General features: G+C 44.3%; 2 protein-coding genes across 2 annotated transcripts in view; one reads left to right on the top strand and one right to left on the bottom strand.

The window, feature by feature from the left end:
- Positions 1–4,893, bottom strand: part of ppp2r5ca (protein phosphatase 2, regulatory subunit B', gamma a) — a 28,485-nt gene extending 23,592 nt beyond the window's left edge. The window contains exons 1-3 of the mRNA XM_080850095.1: positions 4,763–4,893; positions 4,563–4,631; positions 3,185–3,353 (exon numbers count right to left, since the gene is read on the bottom strand). Coding sequence (XP_080706221.1) covers positions 3,185–3,353; positions 4,563–4,631; positions 4,763–4,789 — 265 coding nt within the window. The 5' untranslated portion in view covers positions 4,790–4,893. The remainder of the gene's footprint in view (positions 1–3,184; positions 3,354–4,562; positions 4,632–4,762) is intronic.
- Positions 4,894–5,769: 876 nt separating this feature from the next.
- dync1h1 (dynein, cytoplasmic 1, heavy chain 1) overlaps positions 5,770–21,104 on the top strand; it is a 42,565-nt gene continuing 27,230 nt past the window's right edge. Inside the window, exons 1-28 of the mRNA XM_080849950.1 lie at positions 5,770–6,098; positions 8,519–8,606; positions 9,082–9,255; positions 9,687–9,942; positions 10,243–10,429; positions 10,702–10,973; positions 11,214–11,441; positions 11,810–12,886; positions 13,004–13,183; positions 13,455–13,604; positions 13,926–14,072; positions 14,273–14,413; positions 14,684–14,860; positions 15,054–15,164; positions 15,290–15,409; positions 15,828–16,067; positions 16,329–16,484; positions 16,647–16,871; positions 17,299–17,508; positions 17,697–17,843; positions 18,059–18,225; positions 18,437–18,610; positions 18,862–19,027; positions 19,221–19,409; positions 19,645–19,839; positions 20,184–20,466; positions 20,585–20,685; positions 20,907–21,066. Coding sequence (XP_080706076.1) covers positions 5,849–6,098; positions 8,519–8,606; positions 9,082–9,255; positions 9,687–9,942; positions 10,243–10,429; positions 10,702–10,973; positions 11,214–11,441; positions 11,810–12,886; positions 13,004–13,183; positions 13,455–13,604; positions 13,926–14,072; positions 14,273–14,413; positions 14,684–14,860; positions 15,054–15,164; positions 15,290–15,409; positions 15,828–16,067; positions 16,329–16,484; positions 16,647–16,871; positions 17,299–17,508; positions 17,697–17,843; positions 18,059–18,225; positions 18,437–18,610; positions 18,862–19,027; positions 19,221–19,409; positions 19,645–19,839; positions 20,184–20,466; positions 20,585–20,685; positions 20,907–21,066 — 5,971 coding nt within the window. The 5' untranslated portion in view covers positions 5,770–5,848. The remainder of the gene's footprint in view (positions 6,099–8,518; positions 8,607–9,081; positions 9,256–9,686; positions 9,943–10,242; positions 10,430–10,701; positions 10,974–11,213; positions 11,442–11,809; positions 12,887–13,003; positions 13,184–13,454; positions 13,605–13,925; positions 14,073–14,272; positions 14,414–14,683; positions 14,861–15,053; positions 15,165–15,289; positions 15,410–15,827; positions 16,068–16,328; positions 16,485–16,646; positions 16,872–17,298; positions 17,509–17,696; positions 17,844–18,058; positions 18,226–18,436; positions 18,611–18,861; positions 19,028–19,220; positions 19,410–19,644; positions 19,840–20,183; positions 20,467–20,584; positions 20,686–20,906; positions 21,067–21,104) is intronic.

The raw sequence follows: 21,104 nt of genomic DNA, 5'->3' as shown, positions 1-21,104 counted from the left end.
TGCTAGCCCCCTTTCTCTGTCTCTTAGCCCTGAGGTTTCATATTTTACACCCAGCACATAGGCCTCTGGGAAACAAAGACCAGGCACTCCAGAGTGCTGCCAAAGCATGCCATATCCATGGAAACCACAGAAGCATCCTGTGGAAGGTTAGCAGAATTCTGAAAAGAATGGCAACCTCAGGAGCCGCAATGTGAGGAGGGTACACATACGAGAGAGGCAGCTCCTGAGGCTCCACTGTCACGTTACTACCACATCTAACCTACAACGTTCTTACTTCTTTAAAGCTCTGGGTTTTAGCTCAAATTAAGTCAAAGAGCCAGATCGCAAGTATTGCATAGAATTTATCAGCTCAGATTTAAGTCAATATTTCCATGTTTACTCGCTTGTTTGGCTGTTTGCCCTTGGTCTCAACTTCACTTTTATCCCATTCCCTACACTAACACAACTCTTCCTCAGAGTACAAACGATCTTTCATACTAATACGAAGATAATTGGTACAGTTTAAACTTTACGCATAAGGTCAGTCATGACGTCATTCTGCCAGTTGGCCAGGAGATTAGATGAGAGAAGTTCCTCTATACAATTAACATTGTGCAGTACAAATAATATTTAACTTCACATGTAAAATCTTCAAATTCTGAACAGGCAAATGTAGTTTATTTTAATTTATTCTACCTCAATGTACAATGCACATGTTAATGGTATCTCCCTCTTATTCTCAATAAGTCAAGAGCATTTAATCAGATTGGACCTCTCTTGAATTTCACCAACAGATGGCAGCAGTTCACCATCATGAAAATATAAGCACTGTACTTATTCCAATTTTTTTTGGCAGATGTTTGGGATAGTAAATATTTTTTTTAATTTATTGATTATCTCTGAAAAGTGTTTTTTTTGTGTCTTCTGTCTTTTTGGACTTTGCACTCCAGTGCAAACTATATAAAGTCTATGATTTAATTTGATACACAATTTAATTGAATACAAAAGAGTTAATTTCATACATTCTATCACAGGGCTCAGCCGGCAACATTTTGTTACTGCACTTCAGTGTTATTGCACGTCTCAACTATCATGCTGTGCATTCTGTCTTAACACTCTATGCTAACAATAACACTGAGCGCCGCTGATTCCACTTATGAAATGCTGGCACATACTGGGAACCATCTCTTAAAAGCTCCACCACAGCTGTCCACAGTCAGTCACAACACAAATACTGCAACATGACTTAGCAGGAATGGGTCTCTGACGTTTCAGCCCAAGGAGAATGGCATATTGGCAAGCTCCTCTGCAGTCTATTAATACTATCCGAGGGAAGTGGTTGTGCAAAGAGCTCTAGATGGAAAATGGTGATTAATGTACTGAGATTACTTCTGAAGAAGAATTATAACATCTCCAATGCCATAAGAAGATAACAAAATCATCTCTTGATGGGTTGATATGGCTCCTTTACGACCAGACTATATGGCTTGCCACTATCACTAGTCCTGCTGTCAACAGTTATAGTGTTTGCAGAGATCTATATGATTATTTGTTCATCATAAGGATGTAAGGAGACGTAGGACTTTAATTACTATTGTCTGTCCTTCAGAAGGTGAACCTGAATGTGATTAAGTCTTCCAAAAATAACCAATCCCTTCACTTGTGCTGGGAGACGGTGATCCGAGTGCCTCTTCTGCTTCATAGACAAATCCCCTAACCTGACTCTGAGCGTAGACAACCCCAAATCAGCAGGTCGGAGCTGATTCAATAGGCCATTGTGTCCAATGTGAAGCAAACAGATTTATGACAGACATTATGCCGCTCAACTGAGGTCAACAACAAGTTGAGATTTGCTTTGATCTGATAACATGACTTGACCTGTGAGTTGGTTGGACAGAGAAGAGCTGCTTGTATGTTTGTGCAAGATGTAAATTTAGAGTCACAGGCCAACTGTTCAAATCTTCCCCCCATCTTGTCCAAACATCTCATTGGCCCTTACCTACTTTCAGCCCTCAATCATTTGTTATTATTTGTCATTTGTGTGTGGCCACTCCAGCCTTCTCAAGTCCAGACATGTACTCCTGGCTTCCACCTCCAAGGAGCTGTGAAAAGGAAAATAAGATCACAGGGCAAGGAGAAGGCCAGGGAACCCATCACTGCACAGGACTAACTACTCCTGGAGAGATCAATGAGCAGCAGTTGGGGGGGAATCACTGAGGAATGACCTAAGTTTTTTTTCTTCATTGGGTCTTAGTATAAGCTTTCACAGACACTGTCAACACAACAGTATGGTCATGGGTCATTGGTGACGCCTTGAAACTCCAGCTTATACGGCCTGAATTGTACTGGCACAATGAAAACAACCCAGGGTAGTATGTGAACGTCATGAATGATTGAAGTTCATGGAAGACTCATTCAGGTTTGATTACGTACTAAATTTGGGGGCTAAACTGTCCCCAAAAATAAAATAGTATTACATTGGAAACATCTCAAATATCTTAGGGAAAGACCATGGTGCACAGCTTAGTATATAACTGTTTCATATATAACACTAATGTAACAAGTGGCTTTGGAAGAATAAAATGTTTTGCTTATATGAATAATGGCGGACCAATTTTCTTCCTAGAGCCCAGGGCCAGAACAGGCCACTCTGTTCAATCCATGCAAGCCCTCTCTTATCAAGGGGATCTGGTTTGTCTTCAAGATAAGGGCGTAGGGTGCTTGTCATCATGTCTGAAGGTAAACATTCACTGGCATCCGCTACGCCATAAATTATGCAGAAAGCTATCCTCTGGACATTCAAAAGGCAGTGAATCCACGTGTCCCATGAATTCTTAATACAAGGCCTGGATTTCCACACAGTAGGTCAGAGCAAGGCAGGCTCTGAACCATTACTCGCCAATCAGCCTTGAGTGAATGGCCTGGCTGTGTACTACAGGCAATGCTTGAGAGGAGAAAAATGAGGCGGCCTTCTCCCACACTAAACCCTACAATGACCATGCAACCTTGGCGGGGTTTGAATGTGACGGCGCATACTGTATGTGGGAGTGTGCTGAATAGAGAGCCAGAGAGTTCTGAAACACGTTGTGCTCTGTGGGTGTCTGTGTGTGTGTATGTGTATGTGTGTGTGTGTGTGTGTGTGTGTGTGTGTGTGTGTGTGTGTGTGTGTGTGTGTGTGTGTGTGCGCTGAACGCAGAGAGGCTACCTCTGAAGGCTGGCAGCCTCTGCAGCTCTCGGTTGTTGCTGATGGGGAAGCAAGAGTTGCTCAGGCGCTGCTCCTTCTTCTGCGCCGCCTGCGATGACGATGATGGCTGCTTCACCCGCAGCAGCTGGGCGGTGGGCGGGGCGCCGCTGCTACCCCTTTTGGTGGAGACCTGCAAAAAAAAAAAAAAAAAAACATTGGAGTCAGGCAGAGAAAGAAAGAGAGAGCAGAAGAGAGAGAAAGAAAGAGAGAGAGAGAGAGAGAGAGAGAGAGAGAGAGAGAGGGTTCCCATTACTACCCAGATTTCCTGTCCGAGGAAGTTGTGGATCACGATTACCCGGAGGGGTTTATCAGGGGTCATGGCTGGAGGGGTCATGTTGCCCGTGTTTGAGCAAGATCAGGTGTTTCCCCTGCTTATGCAATCTGAGCAGCAGCTTTGTGCTGATGATGATGATGGTGATGGTGATGGTGATGTGGGCCATCAGATCCACTGAGGTGTCCCTAAACCCTCATGTCAAAAGCCTGATTCATCAGCCAACCAATGTCTGGAATGGCTCCTCTGATTAAATAAGGGGGTTGCACAGGTGATGTGATGATGTTTAGATCAAGTTAAATGTTAAGAAGACATGCTTACTTGTAATATATCCATCAAGAGACTGTTTGTGTTAGTGACAGCATAGTGACACAAAATATCTCACAGTGATTGCAACAAAAGGAAAACAATATTTCAACTTTTTGTGGTGGGTTTGCTTTTAATCACATAATCACATTATGATTGTGATGTTTTAAACGTTTTCTTTTTTTCAAACTGTGTTTTGAGCTATATGTTATTTTGCAGAGTTTCATTCTGTTACAGCATTCGCAATATACAGAGTGACACATTTCACACCAGAGAGTTTTCTAAAACCTCTAAGCAAGCAGAAAATCCTCCAACAACAGCAACACGAAGAACAAGTAAGCAAAAGGGAGAAATGGAAGGCAAAGATAACATCCACACAACAACTCTCAAAGTTCTTCTTCTTAGGATTTTCTGACAACTTACCCAGCCTTTTGTTGTGTGTCTTTAACCCTAATTACCTAACATCCAATGGTTTCTGTCTCCCCAGTTAAAAGCTTGCAGAACCCTCCGTAAAGCACTTACTAATTCAACTTCCATATCTGCATCATACTAATGATCCCAGGTCAGAAAACCCCAACAAAACAATTTCAGGAACCACAAGAGAATGACATCACTTTAACATTTGTTGCATGATTTTATAAGAAATAAAAACTATAACTACTATAAATATTTTTGGTGAAAATATAATAATTGCAAGAAATACAGAGAATAGCCTACAATTAGGCTACTCTAGCGTCATATTTTAATAATCAAAATCATTACCTCATTTTCTGAGTTGTTATTCTCATTTTTACTCCCACTTTTGTTGGACCTCCCAGACTTTGAGGATTCCTAAAACAAAATAAGCAATGGTTTTTGCATCTTACCCTGCAAAATGTCCTGCAGGCATAATTACAAGTGCTAGATAGATAGATAGATAGATACACAGATACTTGCAAGTTATTCAGTGATATTGCCCTTACCTTATCTTTTTTGGACTTGTTTGGCATTTTTTCTGAGCGCTCCTCCCGCGCTCTCCACGGAATTAGCCCCGGGACGCTTGCTGTCTTCCACCCTCACTTTTACCTGCTGATAATGCTGTTCCCTTCTTCACACACACATAAATACGCACACGCACGCGCGCAGACACATACTCTCACTCAAAAACACACTCTCACTCACAAACACACTCCCTACTCTCTCTCTCTTTCACACACACACACACACACACACACACACACACACACACACACACTCTCTCGCTCACACACACACCTACGAGACGTCCTTAGTCCATAAAGATTTGATTCGTTGCTGGTCACCATGTGATTCTGCATTCCAATGGACTGCATCAAACACTGGATCTTTCGAACGCACATGATTGTAGTGTACAATATTCAGGAAAATGAATTTATAGTTAGCCTCGATCATTCTCTATAACAGACATGAAACACACAGTCTAAATAAATGTCGCATCCAGGTGTCTAAGGTAAAATTCAATGAATGGACTGTTTTCCTAGTGTTAGTTTAAATGCGCCTGGGGATAATTGAAATATGCTAGCATGCATACTGTGACAGCTTCTTACACTGAATCAAATGTGTACTACATTATCGCCCCCCAACGGTACTAAACGACAGGGTATTATGTTTAGGCTACGCAATTTCAGTCTATATCCAAATGTTAATTACAATTAAGAATGGAACATATTTGCATTTAAAAGTTGTATTTTCAGCATATCTGAACTGGTCAATATGTGTTGGTTTACTTGTTTCTGTGAGGGGTAACAATGCACTTTGTCTTAGAAAAACGTCAGACTCTTCCGTGACAATTTCCCTTGCCTTCTGGGTATTGTAGTGTCTTTCAGATTCTCACCACTAATAATCGCCCATAAAAGACTACAATACCCAGCATGCTGTGTATCAATAAATTGAACAGGGCATGTCCCTGTTCATCGTTCCTCTACTGCTGTAAAACTGACACATCAGTCGGTGGATGCGGTGAACGTAGTTCTTGCTGACTGGTCCCATCAGAGAAGTCTACTGTCTCTGGCGCTTTCGAATCTGTGAAAATGTCTGACGGCGGCGGTGGTGATGACGGCGGCACTATGGAGGTGTCCGCCGCTGTGCAGACAGTTGCAGATATATCTGTTTTGCAGAAACATATTCGCAAACTTGTCCCCTTGCTTCTGGAAGATGGCGGCGAGGTACCGGCCGCCTTGGAAACCGCCCTAGAGGAGAAAAGCTCTGTTGAGCAAATGAAGAAATTTCTCTCTGACCCTCAAGTTCACACCGTTCTTGTAGAAAGGAGCACCCTAAAAGGTTGGTTTGATTTTAGTTCTTAAATCCCCTGCTGACTCATAGAGTCTGGCATAACAAAGCCAGTGACTTGACGTTAGCTAACGTTGGCTGTGTCCGTTTCCGATAGCTAGCCTGGTTAGCACCTTAGTTTGGTTTACCAATACTCCGCTAGCTGACGTTGACGTCATTTGCGTTTTGTTTTAATACGCATCCAGTTGTAAATTGCTGTGCAACTTAAACATGTCAGATTACATATGTAAATTTTAGTGGCCAGTTGTTGTGCTACATAACCCACTGACATCATTACAAGCTGCCAACGTCCTCTTGTGGGTTCTTTATTATATGGACGCAACGCTAGTTTGAACAGTTAACGTGAGTTTGCTTACGTTTGCCACCGGTATCCAAACGTTTTACCACGTGTAAGAAAATTGGACTTGGACACTATTGAAGATTACAGTAGTGCCCTGATTTTTATGATTACGTTCTCGGTAGAGTGTGATTGCTCACTCGGTTGCTCTATGAATGTGTTTTTTGATGAATCATGCCTCTCACCACGCCCCGATGTAGCCTACTGGCTAAGTTGAAGTTTCAACAACATGTGTACATTTATACTAGCTATGCATTTCACTCCCTCACAAATCTCACTATATATGCATTTGCAAAAATCTAATGTATTTAATGCTTACATTTGGGAAATTATCGTCGCACACTGTATAAAACATACGTGATTGTTGTGATCATGTATGCTGGCAACAAAAGACAGTCTGCATCATATTGTGCAGTGATGGTGAAACCACCCTTGGTATGGGGATAGCAAAATTTAGTCGAAAAAACATGTGTTTGCATCTTATGACAGTTAAATTGCTACTAAGGTTTGGGATGATGGGTCCCTTACATATCTACTGATCGTTACCCTTCGTCTACCAAAAAACAACTCTTGTGTTCAGTGTCCTTTTGTATATAGGCCTACTTGTATGGTTCACTTGTGCTAATGATCCGTCCAAGTGTGTGGAATATTGAGTGTTAAAGTAGCAACCACTACTGCAATGCAGATCAGTCTGCAGCCTAATGCCTCAGCTCTATTCTGCACTGACTTCATCTGGGGCACAGCATGTGACTGAGTCAGCTGAACAGAGGAACGGCCTGCCTCCAGCCTAACTCAAGGCTACAGTGACTAAACACTTTTATTTGTGGTGGTCTGTGCGTCACATAGCCTACTTGTATCAAAAAAGAAAGCAGGATCCATTTTAACCATGAAATTGTCTGTGCAACACACTCTTCAAGGAGTATGAACTGTGACTGTAGTTTACTATCTCCTTATAATAAATAGCATTGATTATAAGCAGACCCACCTAGTTATGGCTTAGCGCCCCCTAGGAACGGTTTAACCACCCTAATAATCAATTGTTCTCTCCTTTGTACGTCTCTTGATAAAAGCATCTGCTAAATGTAAATAATAATTGTCTAGTGATTTTCCCTGGCTTTAGTTCTCTTTTCAATTTATCCTCCTGTTTTAGAGTTTATTTTTGCAACAGCCTGCAGTATCTAGAGCAGTTATTTTTCCTCATCTCTTCCTTTCCTGGTAACTGGAACACTTGTTCTATTTGTGAATCTGGGCAAGGGTCCTCTCTGAGAAGTGCCATTCCTGCTTATTTGGGCATGACATAAGTTGAAATGTTTAAGGTTAGTAGGGGTTTGAAAAAAAAAATCCATTTAGTGTAGCATTGTGATATTATATTATTTCTCAATATTAATTTTGATATTAGGCCTATGCTTTCATTTTATTTTGGTACATACATCTGATAACATTGCTTCTGAAGTCCACATATAGCATAAGACCTCGTTCTATTCTTGCCTCACAGAAGAAATTGAAAGGGAATTTATTACGCCAAGATGACTGCAGGGTGTCCGAGTACATGTAATGTAATATATGGGAGAAATAAGTCGCAATTTAGCTACGCAGAATCGAATTCCAATACTTGCTGTACCGTAAAATGTAAAAGGCTCCCAATAATATTGTATCGTGGTGGCCCAAATATCGTGATAAGTGTTGTATACTGATACTGGAAAAGTACAACGGTGCCAGAGTTTTTAAAATGGTACGATACCAGCATTTAGTGAAAAATCAATACTTTTATTATGAGAATTGCAGGTTGATCTGACTGATAGGAATCTGTCTCTTAAAGCACAACGCTGACCGCGGTGACTTGTTAGAGGTGTCCCTGAATGAGTTTGTAATATGAGCCACAAGAGACTGACAGCACTGCTAGCTTGGGGCATATGCATGGTCTTAAAGCAAACAAGCATCACAACATCCCCTGTACCCAGATTAGAAATGAATGAATGCACACGTGCATCTCTGTATATGGAAGTCACAAACATGGTTTTATTTATAACTTATATCTTAGCATGTGTATTAACCTTCATGTTCTCTCCATCAGAGGATGTGGGCGATGAGGGCGAGGAGGAGAGGGAGTGCATCTCCTACGTGGTCAGCACTGACATCCATTATGGCCTGAAGTCCAACAGGTAGGCCAGTGCACTTGCCAGGCTGGGTTCAGGGTTCACTACATTTGTTTATTTGTTTTGTTTATTTAGAAGGATCCCCATTAGCTCTACCCTAAGACAGAGCCACTTTTAGTGGGCTCCACATTTAAAACTTGCATACAGATATCAAACATTTAAAACTTACATTACAATACCAATACCTAACATTTTAAACATACGTTACATTATAAATATCAAAAGTTAAAATACATAAAAATGATCATACAATTTTACATTACAAATATCACAAATGAACATAGTGATTATGCATTTTTACTACATTACTAACTAGCAAGGACCTCGAAGAGTGCAGACCTCTGCCAAGGCCAATAGTCCATTCTCATCCGAATATCTAATCTGTCTTTCTTTCTATGCACAGCCTTCTGAATAACATCAGACTTAAACTTCCTGACTGCCTGTATTGTTTCCTTATCTCTAACCGTGTTCCGTGATCCAGCCTGGCCTTCATTAAGAGGACTGTAGTGGTGGATGCAGACAAGCCCATCTCCACCCAGGTGCGTGTGCTGACCCTGAGCGAGGACTCCCCCTATGAAACACTCCACTCCTTCATCAGCAATGCGGTGGCTCCCTTCTTCAAGTCCTACATCCGCGAGTCTGGCAAGGCAGACAGGTGAGACAAGTTATGAAGGAATTTGTCTGTTCTAAAATGTTTTATAGATGGTTATAGATCAACATGGATATAAGGTACATGGACTAAAGAAGGTACATAATCAAAACATGGCTCTTGTTTGAGGAGGTGTTTGTATAAACCTATGTGTAGTGTGAAGCAGCTCAAAGCTCTCATTTTGTGGACACCGCACAGTTGGTCTTTTTCCTGTATATTTTTGATGTAGTGCATAATGATCAAATCGAAAAACACAATGTTCTCCAATGCCTGCAGAGCAGCGTAGCCTATACCTCACAGTGAGTGTATGTATCAGTGGCCTGCTCTACAATTTGGAACATGCAGATATAAACAAGCACAATGGCATGTGTTGTGAATCCTTTAATGTAATGTATAGCCCAGCATATTTACTAAACCCTTTACATTTCCTGCCTCAGGGATGGTGACAAGATGGCCCCCTCTGTGGAGAAGAAGATTGCAGAGCTGGAGATGGGTCTCCTTCACCTGCAGCAGAACATCGAGATCCCAGAGATCAGCCTCCTCATCCATCCAGTCATCTCCAACATTGCCAAGCAGCTCTATGAGCGCGGCGAGAAGCCAAAGGTCACCGACTTTGGCGACAAGGTCGAGGACCCCACCTTCCTCAACCAGCTGCAGTCTGGCGTCAACCGCTGGATCAGGGAAATCCAGAAGGTGAGGATTTGTGCAGTTGTCTGAAGATAATTCCTGTGGGTCTGATAACTAGTAGGGGCAAGGCCAGACAATGGTTCAGATTTTTGTCTTTGATCCACTCTGTACAGTCATGCATCATGTGCAAGTCCGATATGTAGATTGCTCAGATGAAGGTAAAATAACAAAGTTTTTTCAGGAAACGATCAATAAGCTTCCAGAAGAGTCTGGGCAGCTATATGCTCAGACTATACATTGTGCATTTGATATGTCTTTGTCTGTGGTTCCTTAACATTTATCTCCGTTTTTCTTCTCTTCCACCAGGTCACCAAACTGGACCGGGACCCGGCCTCTGGGACGGCCCTGCAGGAGATCAGCTTCTGGTTGAACCTGGAGCGTGCCCTGAATCGCATCCAGGAGAAGCGCGAGAGTCCGGAGGTCCTGCTCACTCTGGACATCCTGAAGCACGGCAAACGCTTCCACGCCACCGTCAGCTTCGACACCGACACTGGTTAGTGCGTTGCAAAGTGGTGTATATTTCGCACAGGCTTGCCTTGTGTTTCAAGAGTTTGGCAGAGTTTCTCTGAGGCACGTCACTGGAAGAATGTCAGTTTCTTATGAATAAAGGTGGTTTTGAACAATTACCAGCCTGTAGTGGTTAACCACCTATTCAAAGCATCCTGTTATCACTTAAATAATGCGGTGATATTATGTATAATATAAAAAAAGTCTTTCAGTCTCAACATATAATTAAATGAAATTGGTTTGCTATTTGAATGTCAGGTCTGAAGCAGGCCGTGGAGACAGTGAACGATTACAACCCTCTGATGAAGGACTTTCCACTCAACGACCTCCTCTCGGCCACGGAGCTCGACAAGATCCGCCAGGCGCTAGTGGCCATCTTCACTCACCTGCGAAAGATCCGCAACACCAAGTACCCCATCCAGCGAGCTCTGCGATTGGTGGAGGCCATCTCGCGTGACCTCAGCTCCCAGCTCCTCAAAGTCCTGGGCACCAGGAAGCTCATGCATGTGGCCTATGAGGAGTTTGAGAAGGTGGGTGTGTTTTTGGTTACAATTGTAGAAGGCTACCATTTTAAGTATAGACATATTGTATACTTTGATCTGGCCACTATTGTAACCTTTTGTAACTGAATAAAAATATTCCTTAATATGTCCAGTATATACATACTTGCTGAATACATAAAGTACTTTGATATGACTTTGATTTAAGTTTACACGTATTGTTGTACCATTTCTGAATAGTCAGTCATTTTTTTCCTGCTCCTCCTCCAGGTGATGGTGTCCTGCTTCGAAGTGTTCCAGACCTGGGAGGATGAGTATGAGAAGCTGCAGGTCCTGCTGAGAGACATCGTGAAGAGGAAACGCGAGGAGAACCTGAAGATGGTGTGGCGTCTCAGCCCGGCCCACCGTAAGCTGCAGTCCCGTCTGGACCACATGAGGCGCTTCAGGCGCCAGCATGAGCAGCTGAGGGCCGTCATCGTGCGTGTGCTCAGACCACAGGTAGAGGAGGCAGGGGAGGGCAGTCTGTTTACAATCCCACAGGGGGGAAGATGTCTTAAAAATGGTACTGAAGTCCCCAAGAAATTTGGAAAAAAAACTCTGCTTGGAGCAAAAAATAATTTGAAAACTCAAAAAAATGAATGCTAAATGGAATGCTTTAATGAAACCCTGTTGCATGTTCTAGTTGTTTTACCATTTATTGAATCTTTGCCAAATTAATGTGCATGCTGGTACAATAACATGAATTGTCACTAGACTAGATTTGACACTAGATAAAGATTGATCTGTTTGATTGAAACATGCCTCATGGTTTCTGTTCTCTTCCTGGACCAGTAGTACTTAACTTTCATTTCTGTTCCTGGCCCCAGGTCTCCACTGTGCCCCAGCATGCTCAAGGTGAGGCAGTGGAGCCCCCTGACATGAAGGTCACCGAGGTTCTCTTTGATGCCGCCGACGCCAACGCCATTGAGGAGGTGAACCTGGCCTACGAGAACGTGAAGGAGGTGGATGGCCTTGATGTGTCAAAGGAGGGCATGGAGGCCTGGGAGGCAGCCATGAAGCGGTACGATGAGCGCATCGACCGCGTGGAGACCCGCATCACCGCCCGCCTCCGTGACCAGCTGGGTACGGCTAAAAACGCCAACGAGATGTTCCGCATCTTCTCCCGCTTCAACGCCCTGTTTGTGCGGCCGCACATCCGCGGCGCCATCCGTGAGTACCAGACGCAGCTTATCCAGCGTGTCAAGGACGACATCGAGTCACTCCACGACAAGTTCAAGGTGCAATACCCGCAGAGCCAGTCGTGCAAGATGAGCCACGTGCGTGACTTGCCGCCTGTTTCCGGATCCATCATCTGGGCCAAGCAGATCGATCGACAGCTGACGGCCTACATGAAGCGGGTGGAAGATGTGCTGGGCAAGGGCTGGGAGAACCATGTGGAGGGTCTGAAGCTGAAGCAGGACGGCGATAGTTTCCGTGCAAAGCTCAACACGCAGGAGATCTTCGACGACTGGGCTCGCAAGGTGCAGCAACGCAACCTGGGCGTGTCGGGACGCATCTTCACCATCGAGAGCTCCCGCGCACGAGGACGCACGGGCAACAGCCTAAAGCTCAAGGTCAACTTCCTGCCGGAGATCATCACCCTGTCCAAGGAGGTCCGCAACCTGAAGTGGCTGAGTTTCCGCGTCCCATTGGCCATCGTCAACAAGGCCCACCAAGCCAATCAGCTGTACCCGTTCGCCATCTCTCTCATCGAGAGTGTTCGTACCTACGAGCGCACCTGTGAGAAGGTTGAGGAGCGTATCTCCATCTCCCTGCTGGTTGCTGGGCTGAAGAAGGAAGTGCAGGCCTTGGTCACTGAAGGTATCGCCCTTGTGTGGGAGTCCTACAAGCTGGACCCATATGTCCAGCGCCTGGCTGAGACAGTCTTCAACTTCCAAGAGAAGGTCTGTTCTCCATAATGTTCATGAAGCATCAACATTTCTTCATTACTTTGAAATGTTGCTCTTGCAATCAAAGGCTCTTTTCCTAATTTTGTATCCCTTCCCTGCTCCTGAACTCAGGTGGATGACCTGCTCCTGATTGAAGAGAAAATTGACCTTGAGGTGCGTTCGCTGGAGACCTGCATGTACGAGCAGAAGACCTTCACTGAGATCCTCAGCCGTGTGCAAAAGGCTGTGGACGACCTCAACCTCCACTCCTACTCCAATCTGCCCATCTGGGTTAACAAGCTGGACATCGAGGTCAGTATTAACAGTTCTTGATTGATTTTAGAGGTTCATCATTGACTTGAAGCTGAATGTGTTTTTCTTCTAGGGATCTGTCCACACTATCAAAGTGTCATAACATGCACATGTATTGTGCTTTGTGGACTATGTAAAGCCCGAAGAAAGATTTGTGTTCCTTTCTTTTGCCATGTCTTGTAATACTTTTGCTTTTTACTATCTTTGTTTTCACTCTGTACGGTTTTGCACATTTGGTAATAAAGAAACATTTCTATTCCCTCCTGTTTAGATTGAGAGGATCCTGGGAGTGCGTCTGCAGGCTGGACTCCGGGCCTGGACCCAGGCTCTGAGGGGACAGATGGAGGACAAGGCCGATGTGGACATGGACACAGAGGCTCCTCAGCTCAGCCACAAGCCTGGAGGAGAACCAAAGATCAAGGTACGTGTGGAACGTCATTTATCATGACAAAACAAGAAATTAAATGATCATAGGAACTTGTATAGTCATGTAAGCCATGGTTTCCTTATCTGTAGGACCATGGAAGAAATTGTCATGTATATGGTCTTGTACAAAAGTACTTAAAATATTAATGCAAGGTGCATAGCAGACATAAATAGACAAAACATATTTGCAACAGTGTAGCAGTAATGCATAATGTAAGCATACACCTAATGTAAACAGTACATTGCATTATTAAACCTGAAAATGGCTTGATTGGAATTATCTGACATTCATTGTCTTTTTTTTTTCACCCTGCAGAACATTGTGCACGAGCTGAGGATCACAAACCAGGTCATCTACCTGAATCCTCCCATTGAAGACTGCCGCTACAAGCTCTACCAGGAGCTGTTCTCCTGGAAGATGGTCGTCTTGGCTCTGCCTAGGATCCAGAGCCAGAGATACCAGGTCTGTAGACGCCCTCAAGTTCATATTAATTTAACTTATAAAGAGGAGCCATAATATTATTTGCTAAAAATTAAGGCTTTATTGTAAAATAAAATTATAGGAGGGGGGAGGGATTCTGTCTTAGTAGCACATGTACTACATGTCCATATCATTGGCCCACTATGTTAATTGCATGTCTCGTCCTGCGGTGTGCTGAACAGGTTGGTGTGCACTATGAGCTGTCTGAGGAGGAAAAGTTCTACCGGAATGCCCTGACCAGAATGCCTGATGGGCCAGTAGCACTGGAGGAGGCCTACAACGCAGTGAAGGAGAACGTTCAGGAGGTGGAGCAGTACGTCAAGGTGAGGCACATGTACTCCGTTTTTTTGTATTCTGTTATTTGTGTGAACTCTCAAGTGGTTTATTTGTAGAATACTGGTACTGTGAACATTTTTGAAGTTGGGAAAAGATCAGATGTGAGATGGTAAAACCGCACAGTCCGATGATCTCCCTCAATAGATTTGCTTTCTGCTTCAAGAGTTGAGTTGGTAAATTAATTTGACTACCTTTTGAAATTTAGGGATGAAATCTTCTCATAACTAAGCCCCTCTTGTCTCTGATCACTCTCCCAGGTGTGGCTCCAGTACCAGTGTCTGTGGGACATGCAGGCTGAGAATATCTACAACCGTCTGGGCGAAGACCTCAACAAGTGGCAGGCCCTGCTGGTGCAAATCCGCAAAGCCAGGGGCACCTTCGACAACGCCGAGACCAGGAAGGAGTTTGGCCCTGTGGTCATCGACTATGGCAAGGTAGAGAATCATCTTAGTTTGGGCCATAGCATTGATTTCATTAAATAGAGCCTAATGGGAATCCTTGATCCATTTGAATGTTGTATTTTTTGTTAAGCAATGGGATTTTTAATAAGAAAACGTTACGTATTTCTTGAAGCCTGAAACACTTTTTAAAAGGGTTATTAACCATTTTGTAACATCTGGAAACCAGGTCCAGTCCAAGGTGAACCTGAAGTATGACTCCTGGCACAAGGAAGTCCTCAGCAGGTTCGGACAGATGCTCGGTAACAACATGCAGGACTTCCACTCTCAGATCTCCAAGGTGAGATTGCCAGCATGACTGAATCAAGATAAAAATAACTAGAAGTGGTGTTAAAGTATTCAATACACAACCTGTATTCTCACCTTTTTAATATTTTTTTTTTATTTTAATGTTGCACATCATAGTCTCGCCAAGAGCTGGAGCAGCATTCTGTGGACACGGCCAGCACCTCCGACGCTGTCACCTTCATCACCTACGTGCAGGCGCTCAAACGCAAGATCAAGGCATTCGAGAAGTCTGTGGATGTGAGTGAAAAAGAAACCGCCTGCTGAATCTTTCAGGGGTGGAAAAGTCCAGCCACAGAAAGTGACTCTTTAGCCGTATTTTGCTCCTTTCTAACCTAATTGGCAAAGCTAGACACTGAATCATTGACTGGGCTATCGTGAAGGAAGGATTTCCTAAAACGACACTCTTAACTAATGACATTACATCATTATAGTGAATGGAGCAAACAACGATTTAATGGAATCAGTATATAGTAGTAATAAATTATGGATATCACACAGGAATATTTGATATGCCCTATATTATTATGTCCATACTGCCATTCAGTCAGTGATATGTTGAGGTATTACACAGCAATAGGTTGTAGACATATACATATAATTATAGTTATTTAATAGTTTTTAACTTTGTCGTTCTATTCTTTGCTCTTCTCTTCAGCTCTTCCGTAATGGCCAGCGTCTACTGGAGAAGCAGCGATTCCAGTTCCCTCCCTCATGGCTCTACATCGACAACATCGAGGGCGAGTGGGGCGCCTTCAGCGACATCATGAAGCGCAAGGACACGGCCATCCAGCAGCAGGTTGCCAACCTGCAGATGAAGATCGTGCAGGAGGACAAAGCCGTGGAGGGCCGCACCGTCGACCTGCTCGCCGACTGGGAGAAGACCAAACCCGTGGCCGTGAGTAGGGCGAGGGGGTGAAGCAGCTGTGAGCTCATTGTTAACAGTTTGCCATCACAGATGCTTGTATGTCTAAATAATATCACTATTAAGTGTACAGGTCATAAGGTTTTTTTTTATGTCTTAATTTTACATTTTATTATTATTATTTTTTTTTTTACATAGCTTCCAAGTAGTTATTTGAATTAAATGAACCAATTTGAAGCATCTGTGAATAATAGGTTCTTTTGTTGACCTATGTGTTTGGTCTTTTCCTCACAGGGAAGCCTGCGTCCTGAGGAGGCCCTGCAGTCCCTCACCATCTACGAGGGCAAGTTTGGCCGTCTGAAGGACGACCGGGAGAAGTGTGCCAAGGCCAAGGAGGCTCTGGAGCTCACCGACACTGGCCTCCTTAGTGGCAGCGAGGAGAGGGTGCAGGTATGCACACACCTGAACTAATACACAACTTAGTCTCTGTGTTAGGAGTCTCCCCCCCCCCCCCCAACCCTAACCCCTTCACACACACACATACACACACTCAGTGCTGAAGATTGTATAAAATGATTCCATAGTGACCGTTTGTGACCTCCATGTTTGCAGGTGGCTTTGGAAGAGCTGCAGGACCTGAAGGGTGTGTGGTCAGAGCTGTCCAAGGTGTGGGAGCAGATTGACCAGATGAAGGAGCAGACATGGGTGTCTGTGCAGCCTCGCAAGCTCCGCCAGAGCTTGGACGCCCTCCTGAACCAGCTGAAGAACTTCCCTGCCCGTCTACGCCAGTACGCCTCGTATGAGTTCGTGCAGAGGCTCCTCAAGGGCTACATGAAGGTGAGTGTTTCAACAGGGATGTCCAGAAAATCCCATTCTAAATAAGATTGTTGATGCTGCATTTGATCTGTTGAAGACAGATATTTATTGATTGATTATTGGACAGTCCTAATTCTGTTTAATGTTGGAGCCAAATGATACTTGGCTTTTCATTATCTCCAGTTTCAGTCCACATGTTAATGCTAGACTAAGATTTTTTTTACAGCAGATTAACATAGTTTACAACTGATGATATAAATTACTGCAGTCATTTCCCTAGTTTTATGTCGAGTCAGAATGCTGCTAGGCTCTGCTTTTTCATGTACAGTATCTGTGCAATATTTGTTTTGAATGTAACTGGCTTTTCTGAATGACTTCCACTGGCATTTCCCCATACCAGTCTGCACTACATGACATTCAGCCGCTAATGGCCGTCTGCCCTTCTTAGATAAACATGCTGGTGATCGAGCTGAAGTCGGAGGCTCTGAAGGACCGGCACTGGAAGCAGCTGATGAAGCGCCTGCACGTGAACTGGGTGCTGTCGGAGCTGACCCTGGGTCAGATCTGGGACGTGGACCTGCAGAGAAACGAGATGGTGGTGAAGGACGTGTTGCTGGTGGCCCAGGGAGAGATGGCGCTGGAGGAGTTCCTCAAACAGGTCAGACATGGTGTTTAATACATATGGTTTTGTTTTTTCGTTTAGGGTATGATTTTTCAGATTATAAATACTCAAATGTTAAGAGTAAGTAGTAAGCTTTTTTTGTGGCATCAGTACAGAATCAAGTTGTAATTGGTTTTGTTGCAGTGTGCCATAGCTGAAATTAATTTTTGTTTTGACTTGGATAGATTCGTGAGGTCTGGAATTCCTACGAGCTGGACTTGGTCAACTACCAGAATAAGTGCCGCCTGATCCGTGGATGGGATGACCTCTTCAACAAGGTCAAAGAGCACATCAACAGCGTGTCTGCTATGAAGCTGTCTCCCTACTACAAGGTAAGTGTCCTCTCCGCTTCAGTTCATGACTGCCAAGAAAGTATTCAACAATTCCATTTTCACCATTGGTTTTGAGTTTCTGTGGTATTCATTTTCACAAACATTGTAGTATTCTATTGACAGTGTATGTAATGGCTAAACAATATAGAAAAAAATGATTTGTTTAGTTAAGATTTTCTTTCAAAAACACCTCCTGTTCCTCCTGTTTTGCACAGGTGTTTGAAGAAGATGCCTTGAGCTGGGAGGATAAACTGAACCGCATCATGGCTCTGTTTGACGTCTGGATCGATGTCCAGCGCCGCTGGGTCTACCTGGAGGGCATCTTCACCGGCAGTGCCGACATCAAGCACCTGCTGCCAGTGGAAACCCAGAGGTTCCAGAGGTGAGGGTGCACTTAACTACCGACAGGTTTTGGGGAGTCTTGACTGCCCCAACATGAGCGATAAAGAACCTATAGCTGGGTTCCATGCAGTTCAGACTCTATAGTCGCTACATGGGGGTCCTATTCACAGTATTCCAATGGAAACAAAGATGTGTATGATTTGAACAGAATTTATGTTTTTCATGAACCGTCTTCTCCTTTCTTTCCTCAGTATCAGCACAGAGTTCCTGGCTCTGATGAAGAAGGTGACCAAGTCTCCTCTGGTGATGGATGTCCTCAACATCCAGGGCGTGCAGCGCTCACTGGAGAGGCTGGCCGACCTGTTGGGCAAGATCCAAAAGGCCCTGGGAGAGTACCTGGAGAGGGAGAGGTCCTCCTTCCCCAGGTAGGAACTCTAAGCTATGGTTCATCAGTTTCGTTTCTTAGGAAGTGCAAATTTGATCAGTTGTTCTTTGGCAAAGGATAGGATTATGCCACGGTCTTGCCACTCCCTGTGGCTCTCAAAGTGCCTTGTAGTTGTACATGAAATAATCTTCAGTTTAACTTGTAATTTACATAGTTCACTTGTGGAAAGAGATGACTAGTTACTGTCTATTCTAACTTTATTTTAATTATCTCTCTTCCCCCCCAAATCAGGTTCTATTTCGTTGGTGATGAAGATCTGCTTGAGATCATTGGTAACAGCAAGAACGTGGCCAAACTCCAGAAGCATTTCAAGAAGATGTTTGCTGGTGTGTCCAGCATTCTGCTGAACGAAGACAACACAGAGGTGCTGGGGATCTCCTCCAGGGAGGGTGAAGAGGTAAGACTGAAAGATTACAAACTTATTCTGAGGTGCTATGAAATGCTATGTTCGTCTCCTTGTGATAGCCACTTGACTTTTCTACATTTCTCTGTTGAAAATGAGACTTAGAAACTAAAATATTTAGTTTATGAGGTGTTGTCTGATAATATGGCAGCAAAATTCACATCTATCCGTACGTATTTCCTCTCAGGTCGTGTACAAGACGGCCGTGTCGATCACCGATCACCCCAAGATCAACGAGTGGCTCACCCTGGTGGAGAAGGAGATGAGGGTCACTCTGGCCAAGCTGCTCGCTGAGTCGGTCACTGAAGTGGGAGACTTCAACAAGGACTCCACCGTCAATCTCAACAACTACATTCAGTGGATCGACCGCTACCAGGTACGTCAGCACATTACATTGCATACAACTATTTTAGCTTATCAACCCAATTCTTATTTAATGCTGATGTTTACGATCACTTTCTGCTGTACATTCAAAGAAAACAAACTGGTTACATGATCCTAGATTTGATGTACAAATGTTAGATATTTGTACTATATAAGGTAGATGTAAAAAGGCTTGATGTAAAAAGCTCATGGTTCTTTTTAACTGCATCTCTCTCTCCCTCAAACAGGCCCAGCTGGTGGTGCTCTCTGCCCAGATCGACTGGTCTGAGAATGTGGAGAGCGCGCTGACCACCATCGCGGGTGGGGGCAACCTGGCGCCCATGCAGGCCGTCCTGTCCAATGTGGAGGCCACCCTTAACCTGCTGGCCGACACGGTGTTGATGGAGCAGCCAGTCCTGCGCAGGAGGAAGCTGGAGCACCTGGTGGGTACAGACAAAGGGATGCATTAGGGGGTGGAAAGGAAGGGTATATAGGGTGTATATCAAGAGTACGCACACAAGGACGTGGGGGACATTGACATTGAGTTCTCTGATTTATCTACCCCTTTCCTGCATCACTCGATTTTCGCGTTACTCCTTTTAAGATATTGGAGTGCTATGAGGAAACACTGTCTGATCTTAATGCAATTTCTAGCATCCATCATCCATCCATACAAATTCATGTATCACTTACCTTGGTTAACCTTTATCTATGAGGACCTATCAAATTAATGTAATTAATGAAGAACTTCAACAAGTCTGCTTATTTATTTCCCATCTTTTTTCAGATCACAGAGTTGGTGCACCAGAGGGACGTGACCAGGGCCCTTTTGAAGAACAAGATCGACAACCCCAAGTCCTTTGAGTGGCTGTGCCAGATGCGCTTCTACTTCGACCCCAAACAGACGGATGTGCTGCAGCAGCTCTCCATCCAGATGGCCAACGCCAAGTTCAACTACGGCTTCGAGTACCTGGGCGTCCAGGAGAAGCTGGTGCAGACCCCCCTCACTGACCGCTGCTACCTCACCATGACTCAGGCTCTGGAGGCTAGGCTCGGAGGTTCCCCATTCGGTCAGTAGGGCATGGAGACGTTAATGCAGGCAGTTTTGCCAATAAGATTTGTAATTATTACACTGTGAAATGTGACCGTTAAAATGATAACGTGGATGTTCCATTTTGTGTCTTGCAGGTCCTGCTGGAACTGGAAAGACTGAGTCTGTGAAGGCTCTGGGTCATCAACTTGGGCGCTTTGTGTTGGTCTTCAACTGTGATGAGACTTTTGACTTCCAGGTATGCCTGCCAGTGCTAAACGTGAAATGGCTTCCGTGTTGCTAATTCCAGCTCTCTGTGCCAACTGTGTTTGAGGAGCACAGCTAAACACAGTTACAACACCCTGACCCGTTCATTCTTAATCTATACTGAACATAAACAGGTCATCTCCTTAAACAGACCACTCTCTTTCAATTTCGAGCCATTAATGCTACCGTGGGTTCCCCCTCTGTGTCTCTTAGGCTATGGGCCGTATCTTTGTGGGTCTGTGTCAAGTGGGAGCCTGGGGCTGTTTCGACGAGTTCAATCGTCTGGAGGAGAGGATGCTGTCGGCTGTGTCGCAGCAGGTGCAGTACATCCAGGTGGCCCTGAGGGAGCACAGCAACCCCAACAGAGACCGCAGTACGTACCCCTTCAGCCTACTGTCAACCCACTTTATC

Source organism: Sprattus sprattus (assembly GCF_963457725.1).
Source record: "Sprattus sprattus genome assembly, chromosome: 13".
In the NCBI taxonomy this organism is placed as follows: Eukaryota; Metazoa; Chordata; class Actinopteri; order Clupeiformes; family Clupeidae; genus Sprattus; species Sprattus sprattus.
The sequence above is the reverse complement of the archived record's forward strand: the minus strand, read 5'-3'. Positions and strand labels throughout refer to the sequence as shown.